Source organism: Melitaea cinxia, chromosome 11 (assembly GCF_905220565.1).
Source record: "Melitaea cinxia chromosome 11, ilMelCinx1.1, whole genome shotgun sequence".
Lineage (NCBI taxonomy): Eukaryota > Metazoa > Arthropoda > Insecta > Lepidoptera > Nymphalidae > Melitaea > Melitaea cinxia.
In genome coordinates, this window is record NC_059404.1 from 11,620,051 (window position 1) to 11,647,812 (window position 27,762).

Sequence of the window (27,762 nt, forward strand, 5' to 3'; positions counted from 1 at the left end):
TTCAAATCTAACAGATTGCTATTGTCCATTGTTGCAAATATCGATTACCTTTAATATATTTTCAGTGACTAGAATAGGAAGAGATTGTAATGATATATGAAAAAGACAGCACGTAAAACTAAACTTAAGAAATAGGCGTGTTTTTCTCACATCATTCATTTTTCTTGTAGATTTTCTTCAATATTATATCTCGAAGAGTAGTTGGAAAGTTTATTGCATGCAAATGTATTACGTAAAATATTAACGCTACGTGAGGCGACTATTTTAGGCTTTATTCGATTTCGAACTAGCTAGACTTATAATCAGTATGAGTATAATTTTTGTAGGTATATTTCGTTAAAAGAGTTTTTGGTGAAACTTTATTTACAAAAAGTATCGAAATGAAAAGAAACTATTAATTTATGTATTTTATTCCGATTATCGATAATAATTACCAAAAACAAATTTTTAAATCAAGTTTATATTTTAGTGATTAAATTGTAAAATTAACCATAAAAAAATGTCAATTAAAAACGCGTTTAATTTCGTACAGCATTTTCGCTGATACAGACAATGATTCGTTTTTATTAAAAATCTCTTATGTATAAGACTGGCCAGTTACAATTCAGTGTACGTGTAGCTAATATAATAAATAATAAACATAAAAATAGTTTACCAATGGACAATACATTATTGAAATAAACCTTTACTGTTCAATTTTTCATTCATCACAAACCCCGCCCACGATACTTATACTAGATGTAACTAAGCAGTGGTTAATTTGAACGTTTCTTATGATTTCTTATGATGTCAAACGCTATAAAATATTGACGCTTTTATACTGAACTAGAATTATTCATAATACTATAGATATTTTGTAACTTAATTGAAATTTTCAATTATACTTACTAGCTGTGCCCGCGACTACGTCCGCGTGGAATTTAACAAAAAAGTTATTGTTCAGCTCGCAGAGTTATATAAATAAATTTCTAAAATAAAAGTAGCCCAAATACTCCTTATTACATAACCTGTCTGCCAGTGATAGTCTCATCAAAATCGGTCCGGCCGTTTCAAAGATTAGCCGGAACAAACTAACAGACAGACAAACAAAAATTGTCCATATACATTAAGTAAAAAGCGGTTATGACACCCTAATTTTATTTATTTGTATAGATGTAATAGGATTAATATTATTAAGTTGAAAAAAAAAAATATTTGAAAATTTTCACTGAAGCATGCATCAAGATTTTAAAACATTATTCTTTCTACTTCTATACTATAAGTTACAATAAACATAATTATAGTATTCGATAGTAATATCTACCCGTGTTTACTTACATACCTACTAGGCGTCAACTTTGATATGGAGATGGATAGTATTATCCTTACTCATAAATGCTTATTATAACATAAGTTAGTATATCCCACTTAATTTGAAACCTGGGAAACCTTACTAAAGCCAGAAATTAATGTTACCAAATCCGTTTCTTCTTCGTAAGCATTGCGGGATTTCAACAATCGTAATAGCATTAAAATAAATGGATTTATTACTCGTAATGTTTTCCCAGGGCCATTATTCTTTTAATATTTGATTTAATTTGTGCTGTCTTATGAAAGTAATGACGATAATAGATTAACGGCGATTTTATTTTTGTTAAAATTAGACCTATTTGAAGTTGTGGTTTTGGTTGTGTTGAAATTTAGAATTTTATTTGTAGTGTGATAATGATAGCCGCGACTTAAAAACTATGATTTAAGTAGCATTATTTTTTACCGTACGTTAATATTAGTACGTTATCATTGTTAGTGCAAGTATTATTGATCTCATATTAGGTATATAATATGTTTTAGAAAATAGAATCCTTATTCATACATATTATATATCATTATAAAATAATAATGTACTTTAATTACAGAAGAAAAAAAAAATATACTCTAGGGCTCTAGGCGATGTTCAGTCATAAAAGTTTATGTAATTTTTATCTCAAGTTATGTGATCTGCAGTCATAAAACGACACGTTTGAGATTAAATGTTGATTTCTAAAGACGTTGACGTTGGTCCCCTGGAAAAGGGGACGGGCGCTTTTGTGGGACGCAACCTGCGTTGACACACTTGCTCCGTCTCATGTCAGGGAAACAGCCTTAAAAGCGGGAGCCGCAGCGGAAAAAGCTGGAACGACTAAACGGCACAAATATTCGTCACTAATTCCAAATTACATCTTTGTGCCGTTTGCAGTCGAAACACTTGGACCTTGGAGTAGCAGTGCTAAAAATTTTTTAAATGAGATAACACCTCGCCTTATTGCCTCCACTGGTGACAAGAGGGCTGGTGCATTTTTTGCCTAGAGAATCGGCATAGCGATTCAACGGGGAAATGCTGCCAGCATTCTTGGCACAATTCCACGCGAACATGATTTATACCAAAACTATCTGTAAATATTTAGTTCTTAAGTTGTGAATTGTAAATATGTATAATATTTTGTATAAATAAAGTCATTATTATTTTTTTTTTCTAAAGTGATAAAATATTTTATTTGTATTGCGTGATATATTTAATCTTATGTTTCGATACTAAATTCTAAATGGCATAAGTTAGCGCATGTGAACAACTACTCAATTTTGAAATGAAATACTCAATTGTTTTCTGGAAGATTATGTTGTAAAGTTACGAAACAATAATAAACCTAAGTATGCACCAATCCCGTGTGGTTACGGCAGTAAAGAATATAGCCACCGTGTGGGTGTCGTAAGAGGCGACTAAGGGATAGCGCAGTTCCACTACCACCTTGGAACTTAAAAAGTCGACCGACCAACTGCTGGCTTTGAAATACACAGGCCGAAGACGGGGTGCGACAAAGCCAGCCTTGCGGTCACCAACCCGCCTGCCCAGCGTGGTGACTAATGGGCAAAACACATGAGTTTACTCTATTTTTCGCGTGAACTTGTGGAGGCCTATGTCTAGCAGTGGATGGTATCAGGCCAAAGTGATGAATAAATAAATAAATAAATAATCATGTTGTGTCAAAAAAAAAGAGAACACACATGAGTTCACCCTATTTTTGGCGCGAACTTGTGGAGGCCTATGTCCAGCAGTAGGATTGCGTTAGGCTGAAGTTATGATGCACCAATGTCTATAGTTATTCTCTCTTTCTCTCCGCTGTTATAGGTCATATCTGGATGTTTTAAAGCTTATCAACTTTAGCATAGACACTAAATGATAATTCTTGAAATCGGAATTTACGTTCCTGACATGAACAAATTTCAATTAATAATCAACCTTCTTTTATGACACAAGGTTAAGAGTAGACTACCTCTTCGGAGTTGATGTCCTTGTATCGTTCCTTGAGGTAAAAGCACAGAAAAAAATATTTCTCAAAATCTGGAGCAGTCCTAAGTAGCCAATATTTCTTTGTATACAATTAGGTATTCCTTAATCTAACTGCCTTACTTCTAATGGGGGGGTTCTGTAGGTGTTATAGATCACGTTCCACGTGAAAAAATCTTTCACTTACAGAACCCTCAATTAGAAAAAACGCAGTTAGGAATCGTACACTTTATATAATTGTATATGTTATTAATTTTTGTATTATTTTGTTACAGTGAGATGGCGCGGTGGGATGCGCCAATCAGGCACAGAACTATTTGGCTTCTTGTGTGTCTGTTGCCGATAACATGGGCTACTCCAGGTTAGTATCAAAATATACTATTTTTACTATAAGTAAAAAAAAATGAATAAATCTTTTGGTAGAGCAAAATTTATAATCCATAAAAAAAATCATTTTCATTACTAAGTACATCATTTATAGTCAACATTCGTCTAAGTATATATAAATAAGAAGGCTGTTACTTATTAATCACTCAATCTCAATCTAAGAAAGAAAGCAACATCAATAAGTATTGAAATGAATAGAGTTCATTGATGTACAAGACAATATCTTTGTGCTTATCTTATAGGTGAAAGAAAACGAAAAGATGTTTAAAGTGCAGTCTCTTAAAATGCAGGTCGCGATGTTCATCAATTAGTTTTAACTGTCATTATTTATTGCTACGGTGTTATTTTATGTTACTACAAACATTAAACAAAGAACAACAAAAGGAAAGAGTTAGTTACAGACACAATGAAAAGGCGTTTTTTTTTATACATATTGCTATCTAATAGACAATTACTATTATGTTGGAATTGGTTAAAAATTGAGGTTTAAAATCTATTTTTAATTAACGTTGCTATATACGTATAAATACATAAACATTTAAACGAAATAAAGAATAAAAAAAAAGATGTCAAAATAATATTTTTTATAAATAGACTAAATAATTAATAGGTATACTAATTACTTATTCCTATTACTTCTTATTATTTCTTCATTTCCATATATTTAAGATGTGTAAGCCGATAAAGACAATAATATTTGCATGTATGTTGTCCTTACAATTCCGCTTCAGTTTATCTAAGAGTCGATCCTAACGAGAATGTCGCCAGTTATCTGACTAATTAATTGTCAAATGGCTAATGATCGTAAACACGCGAACAATTTGCAATTGATATCGATACAGACATAGAAACAAGTGGATACCTCTTAATTGGAACGGATATATACTCGTAGCTGCAATAGCGCCTAAATAGGGACGTAGAACGGTCTTGATCTAATTAGAAACATTATTTCACCAAACATAAGAAACATTCCTCAAAGCTATGAAACTGTAATGACATATAAATTTCTAATTGATAGTTTCCCAGGCGCACCTATTGAACCGCTTTCAACGTATCGCTCCCCTTATAACTGATTTATATTACCACTTATATAACGAATTTTAACGCAGTAGTTGCTATTTTAAAACCAATCGGTGCAAGATTTGCAGCTTATATACCGGCACTTGAATATATAATCATTATATTTTGATTAAATTGGTTAATTTGCAAAATTTTGTAGCTTATAAAATTAAGCACATTTTAAATATAAACAGTAACTTTTAAAAATAAACGTCAAAGCTATTTTTATATTTTATATATATCACGTAATAAATCTAAAAACTATTTTAAAGACAAAAATCGCGGAGTTTTTATTATAAAATTTCCTATGGTGTTTGTGGAACGTAAACAAGCAACAGTGGGCTTGTTACCAGGGTAATTGAAACAAATTGTGGCAATAAAACCTATCTATATAGGTTTTAAAGCTTAGTCACTAAGGCCTCAATTAGCGAGCACTAACGAAGCTTGGGTACACGGAATCATAGAAAATATCTTTATCATACTGTTATTAATTTTAACAATACGTTTCCTAACTTTTTAGCCTTATATGTAGTATTGTAAATGTACTATAAATTTTGTAAGTTAGTTTCGAGTTATAATTTAAAACTTAGCATTGAAAATATGTAAAAAAAAAAATATTAAAAAAAACGATTAGTGATATTAACGATAATACTTTCCTTCTAATTCACGATAAAATGAAGTGTTCAATATTTAGGTACGTTAAAATTAATAACATAATAATTGCAGGACCGTGCGAGGTAGAAACGGGCCAGTCAAGTATCATTGTTGACATCGAGGAGAGTCGAGGAGACCGTTAGTATTTTTATTTTTATTTTTAGTTATTTTAACTTTTGAAGATCGGTAGATAGAAGAAGGTAGCTACGTTTTCGGGTGATTGTAACGTTTCTTGTCAAGTCTTTCCAATAGTCTGCATTCTAAGCTGTAACAAGCTTTTAAACAACTATACATGTATATATGAATTATATATTTATTTTCTGATACAGAAATATTTATCATATATCTTAAAATATTTCAGAAGTCAACCAAACAACAGTACCGGCTGAGTTACCTATCGTCGGCGATCCAGATGTAGATGTCATTCTATCAACAGTATTTCCAAAAGGCCCGACTTTATTTCAACTTGATGGCAAAAGGCTACAATTACTACAACCCCTGGACAGAGACGCTGATAACTTGTCTCATATGGTATTTCAAGTAAGTATATTTTTTATTATTTATTCCTGTGATTAAAGTAATAGGCAATTAGTGTATTTTTTAATTCGTACTATTAGTTCACCCTCCTTTTATACATATATTTACATGTATAAATATATCTTATTTAAAATTTCAATTATTATTAAAATACTTTTTGTTTTCATACTAAAATACATTTTTTATACTTGTAATGGATGACGCGATGTTGATACACTTTTTTCAAATATTAATTCACTGCCTTTTTTAATTATTATAGAAAAAAACAGTTGTTGACTTAAAAGGAATTCATTTTTTTTTTTTAATATTTATTCTTTATTTCATTTTATGTAGACGTAAACATAATCGTTTTACGTTATATTGTTTGTAATTTAACGGAGTAATAAATTAAATAGTTTGTATAAAATGTATTTTGTGTAATATTAGATAATCGAATTCTTACTCAATAAATTAAAAAATACGATGATGATTTATGAGTGATTTTACAATCTATATGTTGTTAACGATCGCCAATACAACTTCTCATAAAAAAAGTTAATTTAAATTACACCCATAAAATTTGTAATCGGTTGGTAACCATAACTTTGAAATTACTTTAATTAATTAAAGTGATAGAACATAGTAACTTTACACAGGTACTTTAATTTAACAGCAGAAAAATGTAGTAAATTTATCGCGTAATAACTTTCTCTCATTGGGATTATAAATATACTTAATTATCATTCGAAATTTGTAAGCATATCGAAAGTATCATTAGAACTTTAAACGCCTGAAGCTATAGTTGTTAATTTCGTATCGATATCAATGAAGTGTTTGCCCGCAGTTGGTTTGTCAAGTGAAAGCTACAAAGAAAAGGCGAACCATACCTGTCATAGTTCGAGTGTCGGATATAAATGATAATGCGCCTGTGTTTCAAGGAACGCCGTATGAAACTAGTATATCTGAGGTAAGATTAAAGCTAGACATTTTAATTTGGTTTTTGATAATGCTATTGAACTAAATTAATTTATACTTAACAGAAAAAAAATTATATACGTATAAAACTAAACTTTTTTAAAGCGTAATTTTTGTACGATATCTATACGATACACCCCTTCTTTTGTTCGTATATAACGAAAGTTTTTCAAATATTTGTTACTTATCTTTCAGCTAATTCCAATTGGCTCTACAATATTTGATAGTATTCGAGCAGTAGATACCGATGCAGGGGTGAATGGTCTCGCGGAATATTTCATAACCACAGGGGACAATAAAACCTTAGAAGCCGCAAATGCAGTGGATGGTTATGGGTACTTTTCTATACCTTTACCACATCAAGGGCAAGTCACAGTCAATAGGAGCTTGGATTACGAGCGCACCAAGAAGTATCTAGTCACTATTGTTGCTTCTGTAAGTATTGTGGGTTTCTTATAGTTTATGGTTGCCTAGTACCAGAATGTATGGTGCTATTTTTTTGTTTGGGTATTTAATTTTATAATTTTGAAAAATAATAATGTAATTTATTAAATCAAAACATTAGTAATAAATCCTATGTATTTCTATGTATTTTCTATGACTTTAATTTTTATGAAGTACTGAGATTTATTAAACTAAGATACTATAAAAAATGCTGTAAAAAATATGAGAAAAAATCCAGACATCCGACAGAAGATAAAAAGTTCAGTCACTTTTTTATGACTGGAGTCAAGTTTTCATGACATTTTATATTAAAGGAAGTAATATTTTACCCCAGCATATTAAGCTTAAAATGCAATTATCCAATCATAGATTTCTATATAAATGTACATGTCTTACACATAACGTGTAATATATGTGTGAATGTGTGTAATATATGTGTGTATGTGTGTGAGTGTGCACGTATGAGTGTGAGTGTAATTATGTATACATAAAAAAAACCGTCAGCGTTGGACCACGTCCTACCTTTACTAGGCAGTCACAGGGCTGTCGATTTGTAGTTTGAATAATAAATAGCCTGTGGTATTATAATGGCATGGGCATTTTAGACCACGTGGATGTTAATTTTAAATATAAAAAAACAGACTACACAACTTCAATTGTCTAAAATGTGAAAGTAAAAAAATGTGCTATATAGGACCGCGCTCGCGATACAAAACGTAGACTGTCGAGTACGACTACTTTGACCGTGAACGTACTGGACGATGACGATCAAGACCCCTCCTTCATTTACAAGGGATGTACTCTCCATGACGGCGCTTGTATCAATCCCGAATACGCTAGCTATGTAAGTATTTGTTTTATCAAGGAACTTTATTAAAAATTATATGTAAAATAGACTAAATACAGTCTAAGCTTGCTTATAGAATATTATTTTAATTTTATTATATTTATACTAAGTTACTTTTAAGTATCTATTATGTGTCTATGAATTTTCTTATGTATAATTTAGTTTAAATAATAAAACGAAGTTGTGATTCATGTAATTTATAGATCACTTTAAATTCAATTAAAAAAAAATCTAGAATGTTTAAACTGTATTTTTAACGTTGTATATAATTTGTATTAGTATTATAAGTCAAACGATACAAAAATAAATCACTGTAATTAACTTATTTTATAACACTAGTACCGATTTACTGTCAAGACCGAAACACCAAATGCAAATAAATTTTTTATTTGCATAAGTACATTATAACAACAACAATATACAACAATACATCATACAACCGGGATGTCTGGCGCGAACTTGGGGAGGTCCATGTCCAGCAGTGGACTGACATAGGCTGAAGTGATGATAATGATGATGATGATTGCATACATGATTGTCATTAAATATTAAAATATTTCATTAAAGGTAAACGGCGGAGTTCTAGCGGGTATATTAACAATTGAACCAGAAAAAATTCAAGCTGTCGATATGGACACCATAAACGCTCGTATTAAATACACGATCGAAAGTGGCGAGCCTGACACCTGGGCGACGTACTTTGAGATAGATCCTAACACAGGCGCTGTTAGACAGCTGAAGCCTGTCGATACTAGCATTGCGAAGAAATTCCAGCTTGTCATTAAGGTATATTATTAATCTTTATTTTCTATTTTGTGTATAATAAGACTAAAAAGCTCTTTTATATTTTCGCAATAAAATTAAATATTTCACTTTATATGGAGAAAATAATAAACGACATTTCCTTGAGTTAAAAAAAGACAGAAAGATCATAAAAAATAATAGTGTTGTGTAGTCAAGCAACTAGGAAAATACTGGAAATACTATTATTTAAAAAATATTATATAAACAGAATTCTATAAATAAATAAATACTCATTTAAGTAGCACAATAATATCTCACAATAGGAGTACCTACTGTAAAATTGTCAGAAAACTTAATTTTACTATAGTTTAAACGGACTAGAAACCTATAACGTTTCGTTAAAATCTATTTACCCATCCTCTTGCAATATTACCTATCTGTATTTTATTAATTTTAATTCTTACTTTGTTACTTAATATTTAAAACTAATTTCAGGCGGAAGAGGCATCAGAAGCAAAACGTTTTACAACAGCAAAATTAACAATAACAGTAAGGCCGGTCGACGCCAGTCCTCCAGTCGTTAATGCTAGCTCAGACGAAGGTCAAGTTGAGGAGAATTCGCCTAAAGGAACCAAAGTATTGGACATTCAGGGACAACCGATTAAATTGAGCGTTTCTGATCCGGATTTGGTGAGATTCGTTAAAATATAATTACAATTAGACACGGTTGATTTAACCGCGAATTTTGACGCAAGTCGGGTGTCCCGCAGTCATAGGGATTTGTTTTTCTTAGTCTTCATTATAGAGATTTTTCAATGTAGCAGCAAGTTTTAAAATTGTTTTTCTGATTTCATAATTTTGTAGTTTCTCCTTAAAAACTGTCCAACAGTTGACCGGTTTATAGTGAATAGTCACTATCCATCTAAACCATATTTATCTATCAAACAATTACATCAAACAGCGTTATTATACATTATATACATTTATCATATTTATAATAATGTAATTTTACTTCATTTCATTACCTTAAGATGTACTTAGAAATATATTTTTAGTTTTTAATGATTTTCCGACCTAATATTATTGTACCTGCAGATCTTTAACATTAATAATGTATTCGATAAGGATATTGTTTTTATTTACTTTGTCAACATAAATTCACTAGTTAATAATAAAACCTGAAAAATGTTTTGCTTCGTTTTTCAGGGTCCAGGAGATCCAATACCGAAATATACTTTCGAATTAACGACAAGCTTCTTCGATATAGACAAAGATGGATATTTAGTTGTGAGCGACGATAGATTGGACCGAGACCCGCCTAATCCAGGAAAATTCAGATTCCAAGTGAGTTAATATTTTTTTTTAACTAACAAAAAATAAACATATTGCATGTTTTATGATTTATTATTAGTTTTAAGTGTGGATAAATTTTCACAGTCCTAAAGAACAAAACTATGTTTGTAATTATCGTCATGATTACCTCACCTTAAAGTATTTGTGTGATTGACTTCAAAAAGTAATAGTACGCTTATTGTTTACAAATAGAGGCTTGACAAAAGGTTAAATTCAGTGTGCCAAAAATACAGTCGTAAGGATGTAATATCTTGCTCACCGTATCTGAAAATTGATGTCTTTTATGTTTACGCGAATTTTAATAATTAGAATAAAAAAACTTTTTCGAATTTTATCGCGCTTTATTAAGTTTTTTTAAAAGCACGACGGATACTTTACGGCCCGTGACCATGGTTGGTATTTTTTTTATATCACTAGATCGGCAAACAAGCGTACAGCTCACCTGATGATAAGCGATTACCGTAGCTTATAGACACCTGTAACACCAGAAGCATCGCAAGCGCGTTGCCGACCCAATCCCCAATCCCCCTAGGAGCTCTGGTCACCTTACTCACCAACAGGAACACAATACTGCTTGAAAACAGTATTATTTTAGTATGATCTTCTGTAAGGTCGAGGTACTACCCCAGTCGGGCTGCTCCATATTTTGAGCAGGAAATTCCTGCTGTGCCCTACCTCAGTAAAAGTCTCAGTTTCAGTATCTGAAACGTCGGGCTTTTAAAAAACCGCGATGAAATCCGAAAAAAGTTGTTTCATTATAATAATTGATCTCTATTTGGAAAGTCACATCATAAAACAGGCTTAATTGTAACTATAATAAACGCAATATTAATCATTTATTGTACGATTTCCAGGTAGTAGCTCGTGAGGCAAACGGTGGCGCCGCCTCCGCACCTTATTCGCTGGCGGTTCAACTGTTAGACCAAAATGACAACGCACCCGTCATACCCAAAACACAGCCAATAACTGTACCTGCCAGCTTAGAACCCACTGCTGTTTATAAGGTAAACTATTAAAGTAATACTAGCTTTCCACTCTAAACTTAACGCGATGACACTCAGTTGTATCATAGTTTATTCTTGGTGATAGAACTTTAAAAAGGGTCTATTAACTTTTGAGTTTATCCATTACAAAGAAAGAAATGTAAAATAAAAAAGAAACAAATCTTTCTCTTAACGAATAATAAGGCTGTAAATCGGTCACCAACCCGCCTGCCCAGCGTGGTGACTATGGGCAAAACATATGAGTTCACGCAATTTTCGGCGTGAGCTTGTGGAGGCCTATGTTCAGCAGTGGACTGCGATAGGCTGAAATGATGATGGTTATGATGATGAAGGCTGTAAAAGCAAAGTATGACCCAAAAAATACCTTAAAATATCACACTTACACTTTAAAAGTACTTTAAAGCAAACAAACAAAAAAAAAAAAAACTTATGCAATTTTACATAATACATAAATAATGTTTTTCAGGTGGAAGCGATGGATATCGACGAGGGTGAGAACGCTCGCATTTCATACAACATCCATCACGTGTCTAACAACGGCGGAAACAAGTTCACAATTGACCCCACCACCGGTGTGATCTGTAAGCACCTTGCACCTCCTTCACATTACCTAAAATCTTGTTCCTATATTCAAATAATTGTGTTTGCTCGATTAAAATAGACTTCAATTTACACCGACAAGTAATATAATGTAGGTAGTTGAAAAAAATTATCAATTAAATACGCATTGCTAAGGAAGCCAAAAGTATTCATCATATCTCGTCAAATTTAAATAAGACTATATGATAAGCGCCAGCCTTTCATAAAAAAAGAATCATTTAAATCGGTACACCCAGTAAAAAGTTACGAGGTAACAATAATGCAAAAAAAAAAAACAAACGAATCGAGAACCTTCTCCTTTTGCAGTAGATTAAAAACGTTTCGTTTTGTTTAGACTTTAAATTTCGATCACGGAATAATTCAAATGGTGTTCGAAATTCAAACTAGGTCTCTATGATGTACTCATCAAGTATTGTATAATATAAACGATGATCTTACAGACATTTTGTATAGGGTTTTAATTTTTCAAGTTTTATTTTTATTTTAAAGGTTGAAATGGCCATAAAGTGGCAGTTATTGGTAAAAACAGAACATTAGGTACGATTTGTAACTGCATAATAACTAATTTCTTTCAGCACATAATTTATTTATTTATTTAAACAAGCTAAAAATATTATTTATTACATTAATTAAAAAAAAAAAACACTTGCCTGGTTTGTTTTATATCACGCGTGATTACTAATTTTATAAATTTCGGTACCAGATATTAATATTCTATCAATAAAATGTTTCTTTTATAGTTTAAGATCCGGCTGCAAAAGTAGTACATTTTCACGTATGTGATCAAACTCAAATTTTAACATACTTCTCTGAATAAGACATTTTGCAGCCGGATACCGCACTATTAATTTTATTAAATGTTTATTATACTTATATCCTATATTTTAACAGCTAGTACAGGTCGCCTCCAAGCTGGCGAACAATACAGTGTGACAATACGAGCAACCGACGCTAAAGGCCTCAGCTCCCAAGGCATCGTTGAATTATTGGTCGCGCCGGGACCAAACACCCGACCCCCGCAGTTCTCATCTAGAGATTATTACGCGCCCGTGTCAGAGGGTGCTGCCATTAATTCTACAGTTACTACTGTTACCGTAAGTAAACAATAACTAATATGGTAGATGTGTGTAACGATATTTAAAAATTTAAAATGCAGAGATATCGCTTTAAATATAATATACACTTGATACTGATGATCAAGGGCGCGAACCGACTCGACCAACTCGAAAAGAATTTTTACTATGCAGTCAACAAATTCTTAATACAGAAAGACGGCGCATAGGCGCAGATGTCTCAGCAACTGGCTGATGCACTAGCGGTCGCGGGTTCGATCCCCGCACATGAAATTTTTTTTGTATAAGTTATACAGATTGTTGTACTCCAGACGTTTGTGTTTGTGTGCTATATATTTCTGAGCCGTTGAATGTAAAAATTATATTTATTTAAATAAGTTTGCTACACCTACCCAAAGTGCAACAGTGTGTCTAAGATTCTAACTTAAATTCTAAGCTCTAATTTCTATCATTTTGATTTTCAGGCCAAAGATCCAGAAAACGAACCGGTAACATATTCAATAGTATCCGGTAACGACTTGCGGCAGTTCGCTATCGGTTCAAACACTGGTATTATTACTGTCATACGAAGCCTCGACAGAGAAGTGTTAACAAGATATCAGTTGGTTAGTATGTTTATATTTTTTTTTCGTAAATAGCTTTTTGTTAAAGCCAAGTAACCTTATTGGTAACATTTAAATATTTGTCGAAAAAGTTATAGATAAAAATGAACAAAAACTACAGATGACTTGATTTTTTAATGCAAATTAGTCAATAATTGTTAGTTAATTATTAACCTAGTCTTCACGGAATTATGTCCCCAATGAGTACCAATAGAAATCTTTTGGATATAAATAAATAAATCATTTATTTCTCTCACTCTAACGTATTACACATAAAAAAAGTAGAGGGCAAACAATAAATTAATGAAAACAATATTTAATTTATACTACGACCCGCGGCGTTTTTTAAGTTAGTGGAACGGCTATTTTAGCTGTCGTAATCGATGGCGTTGTGGGCCGTTGTTGGTAGGTGGAACGCGCCCATTGTTATTACGCCTTATGACGTCACGCGCTCTCAGATGTTAATAACGTGGCGCTTTGGCGGGATTTATAAACAAACAAGATTAAAACATGATTTTGAGTACCTAAAAGGTTATAAATAAATAAAATTTTATTTTTTATGGAAATAAGTATCCATAAAGATTAAAAAACGCTTTCTAAAAATTTGTCCGATCCCCTATTAAAATTGAAAACGTATATTTAGAGATGAAACGGATAAATGGTAGATTACACCGTTTTTAAATTGAAAAATAATAAAACTAAAATAAATATGAATAATTTTCAGATGGTGAGAGCTGAAGACCCCGGCAAGTTATCTACAACAGCGACTGTTAACATTAAAGTTACTGATATAAATGATAATAATCCGAAATTCGACGAAGATTCCTATTTATTCCACGTCAAAGAAGGTAATGCTTAAAAAAAGTTCTTATAATTAGAAAAATTTTGATTATTCACAAAATTATTACTAACCTTAATAAAAAAAATTCGCATAATGTTTTATCATTGAAAAATATAATATCAAGGTTCGGAAAATTAAGAAATGTTTTTATGTAGATAAATAAGATGCCTTTCTTCTTTAAATAATAATGCGATCATGAATGGTTTTTGATAATCTCTGCTACAAAAATATTTAACAAATAATAAAATATTGATTAAATGAACACTAAATGTATTCAAATTATTTTAATTGGAATTTCATAGTACATATATACAAGACGAACGGCATCTAATATTAATATTTTTTTGTTTATATACAGTTCTATGTAACTTACTTTCCTGTTTGACTAAACTAATAAATTAACGCTATTTTCCTAATTTACTTTATTTAGAACTCGTCTTATTTGTTTTATCAATATCTTCTCTATTGATAGGGGTTGTCTATGAGAGATAACTATTAGTGATATGACTGTCTTTGCACTTTTAAAGTTAATATTGTTATTATATTTGTGTCACTTACAATGTGCAATAAAGTATTGAATAAATAAACTAACTAAATTATTTCTTACAGGTATATCTGGTGAGGTAGTGGGCTACGTACACGCGACAGACGTCGACGAAGGCATCAACGCTATGGTCAGCTACAGTATCCCGAATCATCTCCCATTTATCATTGATAACTCAACCGGCATGATCAGTACCAAGACTGAACTTGATTATGAGGACACGAAGGTAAGTTAAATGAAATAAGATTTTTAATCTGGAAGGTTGTTTATTACTTCATTTGTTTATACTTTATTATTTTTCCGTGGTATTTATTTAATAATAACGATTCTAAGATTCGAATTTGCGATTTGTGCTTTTTTAATACAGTTTAGTTTCGAGTAATTTCAATAAATTTGACTGAATGTCGTTTAATAAGCGTATTACGCATTTTATAAATAGTTTTTTTGGCGTTATAGCTATAAATAATTTATCTTTTGGTGCTAAGAATTTATTTTCGTAACATATAAATCTGCACTATTACGTCATTTTTGATAATTTATAATACACTATTATAAAGTGTGCTTAAATTAAATTTTATAATATCTTATTTAAATTAAGTTTAATAGTAATAAAATTTCCAATTCTATACAAATTTCCATCCATTGTATGTCATTTATTTTGTTCTTTTTTTTACACCCTTAAATTTTTAAAATTTTTAATATAGTGAGACGACGTGCTAGTTTAAAGTACATACTGCAACTGCCTTTAAAATAACTCATTGTAACTTTTTTAACTTGCAGCCCTGTTGGTGGTTCTTATTAAATTAATAAATGTATTTTTTTTTCAGGACTACTCATTCGTAGTAACAGCAACAGATGGCGCTATCGACAAGCGTCTCGGTACTGCGTCTGTAACCGTACAAGTTCAAGATGAACCAGATGAATCTCCGACCTTCTCACAGCCTCTGTACACTGTACATGTACCTGAAAATGTACCTAATCACCCTGTGGTTAAAGTTCACGTAAGTATCGAATATAATTTTAATAATTTGTATTAATGTTATTTAAAGAAAATTTTAGAAGTATTAGTGGATGTCTTTTTGCGTTAACTGTGAATAGTTTGCGATGTAAGAAATACTAAATAGTGTAATTAATGAAATACTGATCACCTTTAAATTCTAAACTACCACAAGATCTAGCTAGATATAGGGTAAATACAATAAAAAAATATGTATTAAATTATAAAAATACTGAAATAAGTATATTATGCAATAAGTACTTTATCTTAATCTTTTAAATCCAGTAGTGGTTAATTCAGTGTCGCATTGTGCTTGATATACCATATTCTGTTCATACCATGTTCTGGAAATGTTCATGTTTATTATTTTTTATGCGTTTTTAGTACCTTCACTACATAGTATAAAACAAAGTCGCTTTTTCTGTCCCTATATCCCTATGTCCCTATGTATGCTTAAATCTTTAAAACTACGCAACGGATTTAGATGCGGTTTTTTTAATATACAGAATGATTGAAGAGAAAGGTTTATATGTATAATACATGTGTAATATAATAGAGGAACATTGGTAGTTTTTGCAACCGTGCGAAGCCGGGGCGGGTAGCTAGTTACGAATAAAATAAACCTTTTTACATAACATCAAAGTACACAAACAATTAAATAATTTTAAGATGTTCGTTTACAAACTATTTTAATGTTTCTTCTGTCCTAATTAAATTAGCACTAAAATACACTTTAAATATAATGACTGATTATTACTTTTATAAAGGCTGAAGATCCAGATACAATACCAGAGATAACGTACACGATCCTCAAAGGAGACACCAACCTATTTTCCATAGACCGTAAAACGGGAGTCATTAGAACATTAAGACCTCTAGATAGAGAGGCGAGTGCAAGGCACGAGTTACTTGTGGGTACGGAGGAGAATAGTGGGGAGGGCGATGGAGCGACCACCACTGTAGAAGTTTTAGTCGATGTGAGTAGTTATTTATTTATTTATTTATTTATTAAGAGTTGTAGTAAGTAGTTAAAAGTTTTATCTCATTTCATTATAGATTCAAATCTTAGTGTGACTGTGATGTATGATAAATAGAATTGTGTAATTCTTTTAATACGTAATTTTGATGTGAAATATTATTTTATTATTTTCGATGATGTTGGTTAGTACAATTGTTGCCATATTGGCTGTTTGTAGCTTAGGGTGTCTTAGGTTTTAGGGTTCGATCTCTACTTTTTAAAAAATATTTGTGTAGTATACAACCTACCAAATTTAATTAATTCCACAACACGTATATCAGTTACTAAAAATACTCTGACACATAATTAAATATTTTTTTTTTCTTGTTCTTAGTAAATCTTCTTGCACTGTTTGCCTCGCTATATAAAACACTTACTCATGACCATGGGTTGACTGGAAGAAATCTCTTTCAGAGATAAGTCCACCTTTGCCATAAGCATTATTATTATGTTGTTTTTACGTGTATTTTTTGAGTGCAATAAGGTATATACTAATTTTCCTTTATACCCAGGATAAAAACGACAACGCACCGGTGTTTACCTTAGTTCCTCGACCAGTGACAGTCGAAGATACATCGTCGATCGGTAGTCTAGTTGAGACGGTGGTAGCTTTGGACGTAGACGCGACCCCGCCTAACAACCGTGTGCGATACTCTTTAGTGGGGAGGGGGAAGGCTTCCAAGTATTTCCATGTGGAGCCTGATACTGGCGCTGTGAGGGTCCGAGATGATTTGAGGAAGGAGACTGATAGTGAATATACTGTAAGATTTCAATATTACTTTTCTCAAATATTGCATTCAGCCTGTAACATCCTATTTTTGGGTATAGGCTTCTCCATGTAAGAGAAGGGCGGGTTGGTGGATATGTTTCCTATTATGAGTAACGACCGCTATCGGGTATTTATTATAACAACCGGGACCGACGGCTTGATGTGCTCTCCGAGGCACGGTGGAGAGACCCACAAGAACAGACACCCAAACTGGAAAGAAATATTTGTACAAATACAAATATCCACCCCGAGCGGGAATCGAACCCGCAAACTGTCGGTTTTTTAGGCGACTATTCGCACCACTACTGAGCGGTTATTACTACTAGTAATAACCGCTGGACGCTGGTACTTCTAGTTATACTAGTTATTACTATTAGTAATAACCATTGGTACTACTAGTTATACAAGTTATCTATGTATGTTTTATTATATTATCAGTTTTCTCAAATATTTTTAATGTAAGATTTAAAATTTTAATTTCTGTCATATTACGGAAGTGTGCGAAAATCATTTTTAAATGGGATTTCATAGGTTTAGAAATTATAGCGTTCAAATAATTCCTTCTGGTTTGTGGATAATGCAAATCGTGTGATTTTTCCTCCCGCTCTGAAAATCAGTCATTCCTAGGGAAGTTAAAACTTTTTTAGTCGAACCCGTTAGATAGTTTTCCAATAAATTAACTTCCCACTTTTTACCAGCTTAAGTTTTACTTTATAGAAAACAAAACATCTTTATATATAAGTTACGCGTCACGTTGTTTGTTCGCGATGGACTCCTAAACTACTTAACCGATTTTTATCAAATTTGCAAACAGTGTACAGTGTGATCCAACTTGAAAGATAGGCTATATTTTATTTCGATATAAGTAATTATTATATTCACAAAAAAAAAATGAATAAATAAATAAGACGGTACGAAGTTCGAAGTATAAGAATTGTCATTCATAAATACCGATTAAATAAAATATATATTTTTATTTTAAGGTTGATGTCCAAGCCTACGATCAAGGCGAGCCTGTCATGTCATCCGTAGTCAGTCTGACGGTGTATGTCAGTCACTCGGCTACTGTACCGCCGGACGTAAGTCTAATATTATAAATATATATAAATTTATATGATTTATTTATTTATTGTATTATAGTTGCATGTGTATGTATGTATGTTTGTAGGAATTTATATATGTATTTTGATTAAACTTTATTACCGTTGCGCAAGCCCGTTACACTGCTAGCTTTTTTCTGTTGGGTAATCTGGAAGAGATCGCTATTTAGTGATAAGATCGCCCATTGCACTATACGTATCTAAAATTAAGGTTTGCTGTAAATATCTTTAGTTGCAATAAAGTGGTTTATTATTATTATTATTATTTATTTCAATACATATAGATGTAATTAGCTTTTGAAGGCGTTTATTACCAAGGTAATTAGAAATTGGCAAAGAATCCTCCCTTATATTAAACCGAATATCGTGTGTTTACATATTTATTAGTTTTTTATGTTGAACCAGTACTGTGACCGCTGCGCTAACCCGTATCAAAAAAAGAAAAGATTACCCAGCTCAGTTACGAGACTTTTTCGTTTGCCTAGTAATTATGCCTAGTAATAATTATTAATAATAACTTACTCTTTATTGTACACCTAAAAATAAGTTTACAATGAATAACACAATACACAAAAAGAAATGTACAACAGGCAGTCTTATCGCTAAACAGCGATCTCTTCCAGACAAGGAGGCGATAATGTGAAAAAAGCGGAAGGAGTGTACATAATTGAAATTAAAGAAAACAGGAAGAAATCTAAATATACACACATACATACATATATACGTATTATAAACAGTATTAATTATAATAAAAATTGCACGTATTATATAAAAATATATAAATACATTATTATATAGAGTGCTTACTGCTTAAATATTATTTCTAGGTTCGTCTAGGTTTCGCAGACACAGTGTACACAGAGCACGTGGCAGAGAATTCTCCGAATGGTACTCTCGTTAGGACGTTACCGATTTGGAATAAGAGCAAGCATTCTAAAGATACTCCGCTTAAGTGTTTGCTTACCGACTCCTCACAAAAAGGTAATATATAATAAAATATATCGATTATGTGTATTTTAATAGGAATTTATAGTCTGACCTCCAAAAGCAAGGCCTGAAGAGGTGTAAAAAGATTAATATTTATTGATATAGCGTGCACAACTTTGGTACTTTAAAAAGATCTTACATTTTTCGAGTGAATTAGAAAAAAAAATATGTGTCAATTTCAAATAGTAATATCTTTTAAATCAAAGTTTTTGAAATTTGAATTTCATTAACTTAATATGCTGAACGGCATTAAAAAAATACTACACAACATGTTGTCACTTTTTTTATCAATATCACCAAGTAAAATATTTTATAATTAGCATGTGTTTCATCTCAATGTGTAAGTGTATTAGTTCTTGTAAAAAAAATTGACATTTATTTATTCATCACTTCAGCCTGATACAGTCCACTGCTGGACATAGACCTCACATGTTCGTGCCAAAAATGGCGTAAACTCATGTGTTTTGCCCATAGTCACCACGCTGGGCAGGCGGGTTGGTGACCGCAGGGCTGGCTTTGTCGCACCGAAGACGCTGCTGCCCGTCTTCGACCTGTGTATTTCAAAGTCATCAGTTGGATAGTTATTCCGCCACCGGTCGGCTTTTTAAGATCCAAGGTGGTAGTGGAACTGTGTATCCCTTAGTCGCCTCTTACGACACCCACGGGAAGAGAGGGGGTGACTTGATATTCTTACTGCCATAACTACACACCATAATTTATTTATTAATTTATCTCAATTAAATAATCGCATTTTGTTTTATAAAAGCGTATTTTAATTTAAAAAAAAAAATCATATTGTAGGTGTATTCTACGTGAAAGTAACAGACGACAGAGACTGTGCTATCTACCTCAACCGATCTCTAGACTATGAAACACTAACAGAGTACTCTTTAGAAGTTCAACTAGAGTCTATACAAGGCCTGATAAACCCAGAGAGCAGCAAAGCTACAATTAATGTACACGTGACAGATGTCAATGACAATCCTCCTGTGTTTGTTTTTCCCGAACAATCCACTATTGTTGGTGCGAGAGGGAAATATTTTGCAATAGCTACCAAGGATATGCCTCTAGGAACGAATGTGTTGCAAGTTAAGGTGAGGTTTCATATACTATTTTTAAAATGTATGACTTTTATTGACTTAAATACACTAACGATAAGTCGAATACACACTATATCTCCTTAAGTCATCAGAATTACTTACGCCGAGGCGTTAACGATTGTAGAAAGACGTTCGATACGAAACGTTTGTAACTTGGCTAGGCCTTCAGGTTTAAAAAAAATTAACAAGTGAACAGTTTTTGAATGCGAAATTCAAGTTTTTTTAAATTAATTGGTCCATAAAGAAATCGCTATACTTTTATTAAATGTCATTATATGTCATTTGAAACATGTTTAAATAAACGAATGTTGATGATAGCATAAATAAAACAATAAATGATTTTTATTGGAGTCTTCAAATTACTTTACGAAAAATTCGAATATTGATATAAATTTTTATTGCAGGCGAAAGATAAGGATAGTGGGGACTACGGTAAGATAGAATACCGTAAAAATTCATGGACCAAAGCAGCTGAAGAGTACTTCAGTCTCGACGGCGACACCGGCGTCATAACTAATATTAAGACTTTCGAGAATGTTCCCAAAGATGTACTACCATTTAAGTTTAATGTTATGGCGAGAGACAACCCTAAGGCGGATGATTATAAGACCGCTAGGGCGTCTGTTGTGGTACGTTTACTTATTTTGTTTGTAATTATACTTATTCATTTTTAAATGTTATATCTTCACAAAATTTATCTCTCTCCAAACTATCGTAATTCACTGCTGGACATAGGCATCCCTAAATTCACGCCAAACATCCCGCCAACATCGCTAACATTACATTTTTTAACCTATACAATTTAGGTACTCTAGGTCTGGAAGAGATCGCTCTTTAGCGATAAGACCGCCTTTTGTACATTCCTTTTTTGTTATTATTATTTCTCGCTTGTTTCTTTTTCTTTTATGTTATTTGTATTGTTTTTAGTTGTACAATAAAGTATATTTCTATTGTATTGTATTGTATTGTATTGTATTGTATTGTACTCTTTGTAATCAATTTGATATTTTAAAACAGGGTTTAGTAGGTTAGTAGATGCCTAGATCCTGGATACTCTAAGTTAGTTTAGTAGTAGTTCGTTTATTAAAACGATAGGTGCATCTGAACCAAATTTTTAATTGCTTAATATGACATCACCTTTTATTATAACTGTCTCGTTAGTGTTAATTTATTTTATTTGTAATCATAATTACTGTTATGTAATTTCCGAGCATTCGGTGTATGATATTAATTGCTCAGTAGAAGAATTCTGTAGTTGATAAATTTACTAACTCATTATTACTAACATTATTAAAGAATGTTAATGATCTAACTCAAATGTCAAAATTTTACTTGGTGCTTGAATTTTTAAGGTATTAGACGTAGTTTCTTTTCGATAAAGTTTTTCCAATCTTAAATTTGCTTCTTACTGTTTTTTTTTCAACCATAGATTGACGGTAATATCATTAGTGAGATCTAGTCAAATTATTATTAACTAGCTTCTGCCCACGACTTCGTCCGCGTGGAACAGTTTCCTTGGGCTAACTGGGGAAGCTCTCAAAAGCAAAAAAAAACCCGATTTTGAAACATTCTTCGTTGGTGCTCCAATCCTATTGGTCTTAGCGTGATGATATATAGCCTATAGCTTCCTCAATAAATGGGCTATCTAACACTGAATGTATTTTTTCAAATCGGACCAGTAGTTCCTGAGATTAGCGCGTTTAAACAAACAAAGTCTTCAGCTTTATAATATTGGTGTAGATGTTGTAGTGGTGCTTATTTAACTAGGGTTAATAATAAACTTAATTTAAAATATAGTCAGGAGAAATATGTAACCAGTGTATTTTTTCCAATTTTAGATAAATCTTCTCCAAAAAGACAATCAATTGATAATCGAAGTAGCTGATTTAAACGTGGACGCAATGACGACCTCACAAGCGCGCAACTTACTTTCCGCGATAGAAGAAAAAAGTGGTTTAGTTGCCGGTCTAGAAAAACTGACCTCTAGGTTATATTTAGGAGAGAATGGGACTCTAGAAAGTGACCCTAAGGGTACGAATGTGTGGCTGTACCTGCTGGACCCGAACACTGGTGATATATTAACGAGGGATTCCTTGCCAGTTAAAAAGTAAGCTATCGTTATGTTTTTATTTATTTATATGTAATCAATGTAAATGTTAGTCCAATCTTTCTGATAATGATTTATATGCATAATGCAGTCGATTTAAATTAAATTTGTAACTCAAAGTGACGTGATAGGATAGGGTATGTATTATGGTTACGTATTTATTTACTTAAAAATTGGATTGCAACGCGCTTACAATTCTTCTGGCACTGTAGACGTTAGAGGTTACGTTAACCGCTTACAGGTGAGTCGTGCGAGTTAAGGTTGATGCTCCCTGCCAAATATCCTTTGTCAGCACTCCCACTACCAAGGCAGCGTTAAGCTGACGATAAATTTATAATTATTATAAATAATTGTAAATTAGTTAATAGGATGGATTTTGTATTAGATTTAATACATAGGTTCTACTGAGGTAGGGCACAGCAGGAATTTCCTGCTCAAAATATGGAGCAATCCGACTGGGGTAGTACCTTGACCTTACAAAAGATCACAGCTAAATAATACTGATTTCAAGCAGTATTGTGTTCCTGTTGGTGAGTGAGGTGACTAGAGCTCCTGGGGGGATTGGGTCGGCAACGCGCTTGCGGTGCTTCTGGTGTTGCAGGCGTCTATAGGCTACGGTAATCTCTTACCACCAGGTGAGCCGTACGCTTGTTTGCCGAACTAGTGATATAAAAAAAGGTATAGTCTTTATTTCAGTAAATAATGATATTTTTTTAATCTCCGTGTTCTCAATAACTTAATTTGCGCTTGTTTGCCGCTGTGTTAATAATATCTAATAATAAAAAACTCATAGTAAATGAACTGTATATACTTATTACTCCGATGACGCTCTAAGCCGAGGTGCGATCTCGATGGAGACACCCTTAGGGCGTGCGTTTTTCCCCCGATTCCTCCCAGAGGGCTCCCCTTCTTCCTTCGCGGCCGGTGTTTAGTACCCGACCCCTCTCGCCGGTGATGCTGTAAAGGCCGATAGGGCAACAGTAATCCACAATATGGAAAAAAAACTGTATATATAATAATAATAATAATAATTTATTTCAGACATATGTCCATATTTTTGTTAGTTACATTTTTTCCTAAACTATGTCAGTTCCAACAATTGTGACAAATGACAAACAAACAAATTATACCAAGTCAAAAATCAATAAAAATAACACTAACATCATATATACAGGGCGGTGGGGCGCGGCGTGCCGGTGCGCGCGCCGCTGTCGCCGCCGCCGCGCCGGCCGCAGCTGGCGGCGGCGCCGCTGGCCAGCGCGCTGCCCGCCGCGCTGCTGGCGCTGGCCGCGCTCGTGCTCGTGGCCGCCGCCGCCGCCGCCGCCTACATCTGCGCCTCCTGGAACCGGTACACGTGCACACATCGACGCACTCCACACGGTTACGCACGTACACAGCACGCATATGCACGTGCAAAAAAAAATAGCGTCAGTGAAACGGGTACACATATACACGCACAGACATGCGGTCCTTTACACGCACACTTACGTGTACGTACATTCATCGACACAAAAAATTTTTGAATATCATATCAAACATTGACCGCTCCAGCGGGGTTCGAATCCACGTCTCCGACTGACCGTATCGGCGCTCTAGCTATGGAACGATGTACCCGCTAGATCGAAATTTTTGATATGATGATTTTTATTTTCGGTTTAAGCGAACGGACTCAGTCGGAGATGCGGGTTCGAACCCCGCTGGAGCGGTCAATTTTTGATATGATATTCAAAAATGTTTAGAATTCCTAATGTGGGGGTAATACAAAAATAAAATCGTAGATATCAACACATACTAATTTTAATTTGTATTTAATAATAGCATCGTGCTATTCTGATACAATTAAATAGAGGAAGATGTAACTTCAACCACGTCAGTGCTATTTCTTCTATGTTCTCAACTATTAATGATTAATAATCACTCAATGTGTCAGCTTAAACGATCATTTTATTACATCGCCCAATACTGTCAAGATAATGATGCATTTTTTAAAACAATTTAAGAATCGATTGTCAATAATGTTGGATAATTCACATTCACATCTACTTCAAGAAAAGCCTTAGAAAACCTTTACACCCATAAAATATATCTAAAACTTTCAAACACACTTTTTAACAGTATCATAAATTTTTTAATCCTTCCCCAGGTATAAGAAACACAAGGAGCAAGCTTTACAACAGTACGGAACCCTTAGTATGAGTATGGCACCTCCGCGACCTCCCTCGGGATATGAATCCAGTGAAGATGAACCAGCTCCAAGATATGAGACACAGGTATCTAAATTAATAAACACGGCTCTTATACTTTTCATAGTTTACTTGACGGATGTAAAGAAAAGGAATAAGAAGAAAGGAATATTGATATTTTACTGGAATGGAAATGATAGGTATGGCTTATGAGATTACTAACATTTTATTTAAGTTTATGACATGGCGTTTCATTAAGCTTAATACTGGCAATTTTGTATGAAGTGGTGTTTTTTTTTTTTTTTTGATGGAATATTTATTAGTTTAAAATTATGTATTAAGAGATTGTTTTGTGCTTCAGGTACTGAACATGGCCGTAGATGATGCAGATCTCCAGTTAGACTTCAGTCCAAATAATCACGCCTTCAATATCCACAGTGTGCAATATTTATCCAAAGACAACGGTAAGTTAATCAAGAAAATTATTTAAAAATCAAATCTTTCCATGATAGTAAAACAATGCCATGGTATGGTAAGCAAAAATTTTAGTGAATTATTAAAATATAAAAATTATTTTTAAATGATAAAAATTTAAAGCGTTAGGCTATATATATATATATATATATATATATATATATATATATATATATATATATATATATATATATGGTTGGTGGATATATATGGTTGGTTTCAATCTATCTCAACACTTATTACTATAATATTATATAATAATACTTAACTGACAGCTAAGGCTATATGACTGTCGGTTCGGCTTTAGCTCTGTATACTTTGTATATTTGTGCGATAAAGTAAATTAAAAAGAACAGTCAGAAATTTTGACATATATCTCTGACCAATATACTCGTAGATATTATAATTAATGTAATAATATTTTCAGGTGAACGCAGCCCAACCTTGTCAGAAACTGCGACAACCGCACGCGCATCAAGCGTAAATGAAAATGGCGGAACTCTGAACAAAGTCCATAACCACAATATCGACAATATCAACAACTCAACCATCGCCCGCAACACTCAGACCCTCAACCGTAGGATGCCTAACAACAACGCTCTCAACAACGCGTTAGGGACTTTGCCGAGAGTCAACAACAATAATATAGGCGGGGGGCTGCTCGCCGCCACGCTGGGGAGAAAGATAAACGGGAACAACCACAAGAAGAAAGCTACGCAACCTATCATGGCGTATGATGAAATACCCGGCTTACAACGGTGAGTTTTGAATACTTTAATATTTATATATCTAGATAAATAATAAACGTAATTAACGAATTTTTTTAAATATTTGTATAATGCAATAGATTTAATATTGTCAATTGTTAAATGAGTTGTATAAATAACCCTTTCTGTTTTTATTATGGTATATTATATCTATGATGAAGAATGTTGCAGTTTTATTTCATTAATAAGTTAATTGAAAATAATATATCCATAATAAATTACATTTAATTCTAGATCCACAGATAATGACAACGTTACGTTCGGAAAGAGAAATTTTAATGGATTCCCTTACGACCAGTCTCATGTGGAAACAACTACGGAGCTATAAGTTCAGAGACAAAAACTAGTGGAAAGTGTATAACTAGTAAAGTGAACTAAAATAATATAATCTAAAAACATTAACATTGTGTTCAACGAAAATCTTCATATCAATGTGCGACTGAATAATATTCGAAATATTAGTATATAATGTGAATAACGAATTTTTAGAAAAATACATTTGTAATATTTTTACTTAGCGCAGGCTAGTCTTCTTATTGAACAAATTGTGCATAATAATTAATGTTGTAAATAATAGAGGCATTACGTGTATATTTTGTAGGTACCTGAAGTGTAGATGCAGGTACAAAATATTTTGTACAGATGTTTTATATTTTTATATAGAAATTTAGGTTAATAATGGCGATGAGCCGTGCAGGTTATATGTGTTAATAACCTAACATAAATATGTTACACTTGCCAAGCCAACGATTTTTTTTTCATGATTAAATTGTGTAACAGACACTGTTTTGTTTTTAATCAGTTAGAATTTTATTCATTAAAATTGTGTGATCATAAATACATTATTTTTAAGTTTGTGTAGTTCCAGCAAATCTATTTAATCTGTGACTCGTTAAATCGCGAGATTCAGTATTTTTTTAATTAATATTTTAAAGTTTAAGAGTTATAAAAATTCTAAACAAATTATAATTTTAATTATAAATTATTTTCCCACTGTTTTGAAGAATCTTTTAGAATGTGTATGAATTTTGTGCCAGTTACAATTAATTCGTAGATAAAACGATTTGAAATAGTAACATTTATTATAATTTTAAGCATAAGTAAGAAATGCTCATTTAATAAAAAAATCTAACTAAAATAAATAATTTGTGCCAAACGTTTTGATATGTTTTTAATCTGTGCTGTATTTATTCTTGGTCCTTGTGTTACCTCTTTTGTAGTGTATATTTTGTAAATGATATAATTTTTTTACAATGAAAAGCTGATTAAAGTAATTGTTTAATAGATTCTGGAATAAATTAATATTATTTTTA

The 27,762-nt window shown here is 32.5% G+C and overlaps 1 protein-coding gene across 1 annotated transcript; it reads left to right on the forward strand.

Annotated features, from left to right (window-relative positions):
• Positions 1-3,563: 3,563 nt before the first annotated feature.
• Positions 3,564-27,762, forward strand: LOC123657584 (cadherin-99C). The gene is made up of 28 exons (XM_045593105.1): positions 3,564-3,665; positions 5,477-5,542; positions 5,766-5,944; positions 6,765-6,887; positions 7,091-7,330; positions 8,034-8,183; positions 8,754-8,972; positions 9,426-9,620; positions 10,137-10,274; positions 11,138-11,287; positions 11,754-11,868; positions 12,779-12,981; positions 13,425-13,565; positions 14,287-14,410; positions 15,013-15,173; positions 15,775-15,948; positions 16,712-16,921; positions 17,475-17,723; positions 18,715-18,810; positions 19,659-19,812; positions 20,620-20,912; positions 21,323-21,547; positions 22,757-23,025; positions 24,200-24,373; positions 25,169-25,295; positions 25,570-25,672; positions 26,110-26,440; positions 26,684-27,762. Exons 1-28 carry the CDS (start codon positions 3,584-3,586, stop codon positions 26,775-26,777), a joined length of 4,785 nt encoding a protein of 1,594 aa, XP_045449061.1. The 5' UTR covers positions 3,564-3,583; the 3' UTR covers positions 26,778-27,762.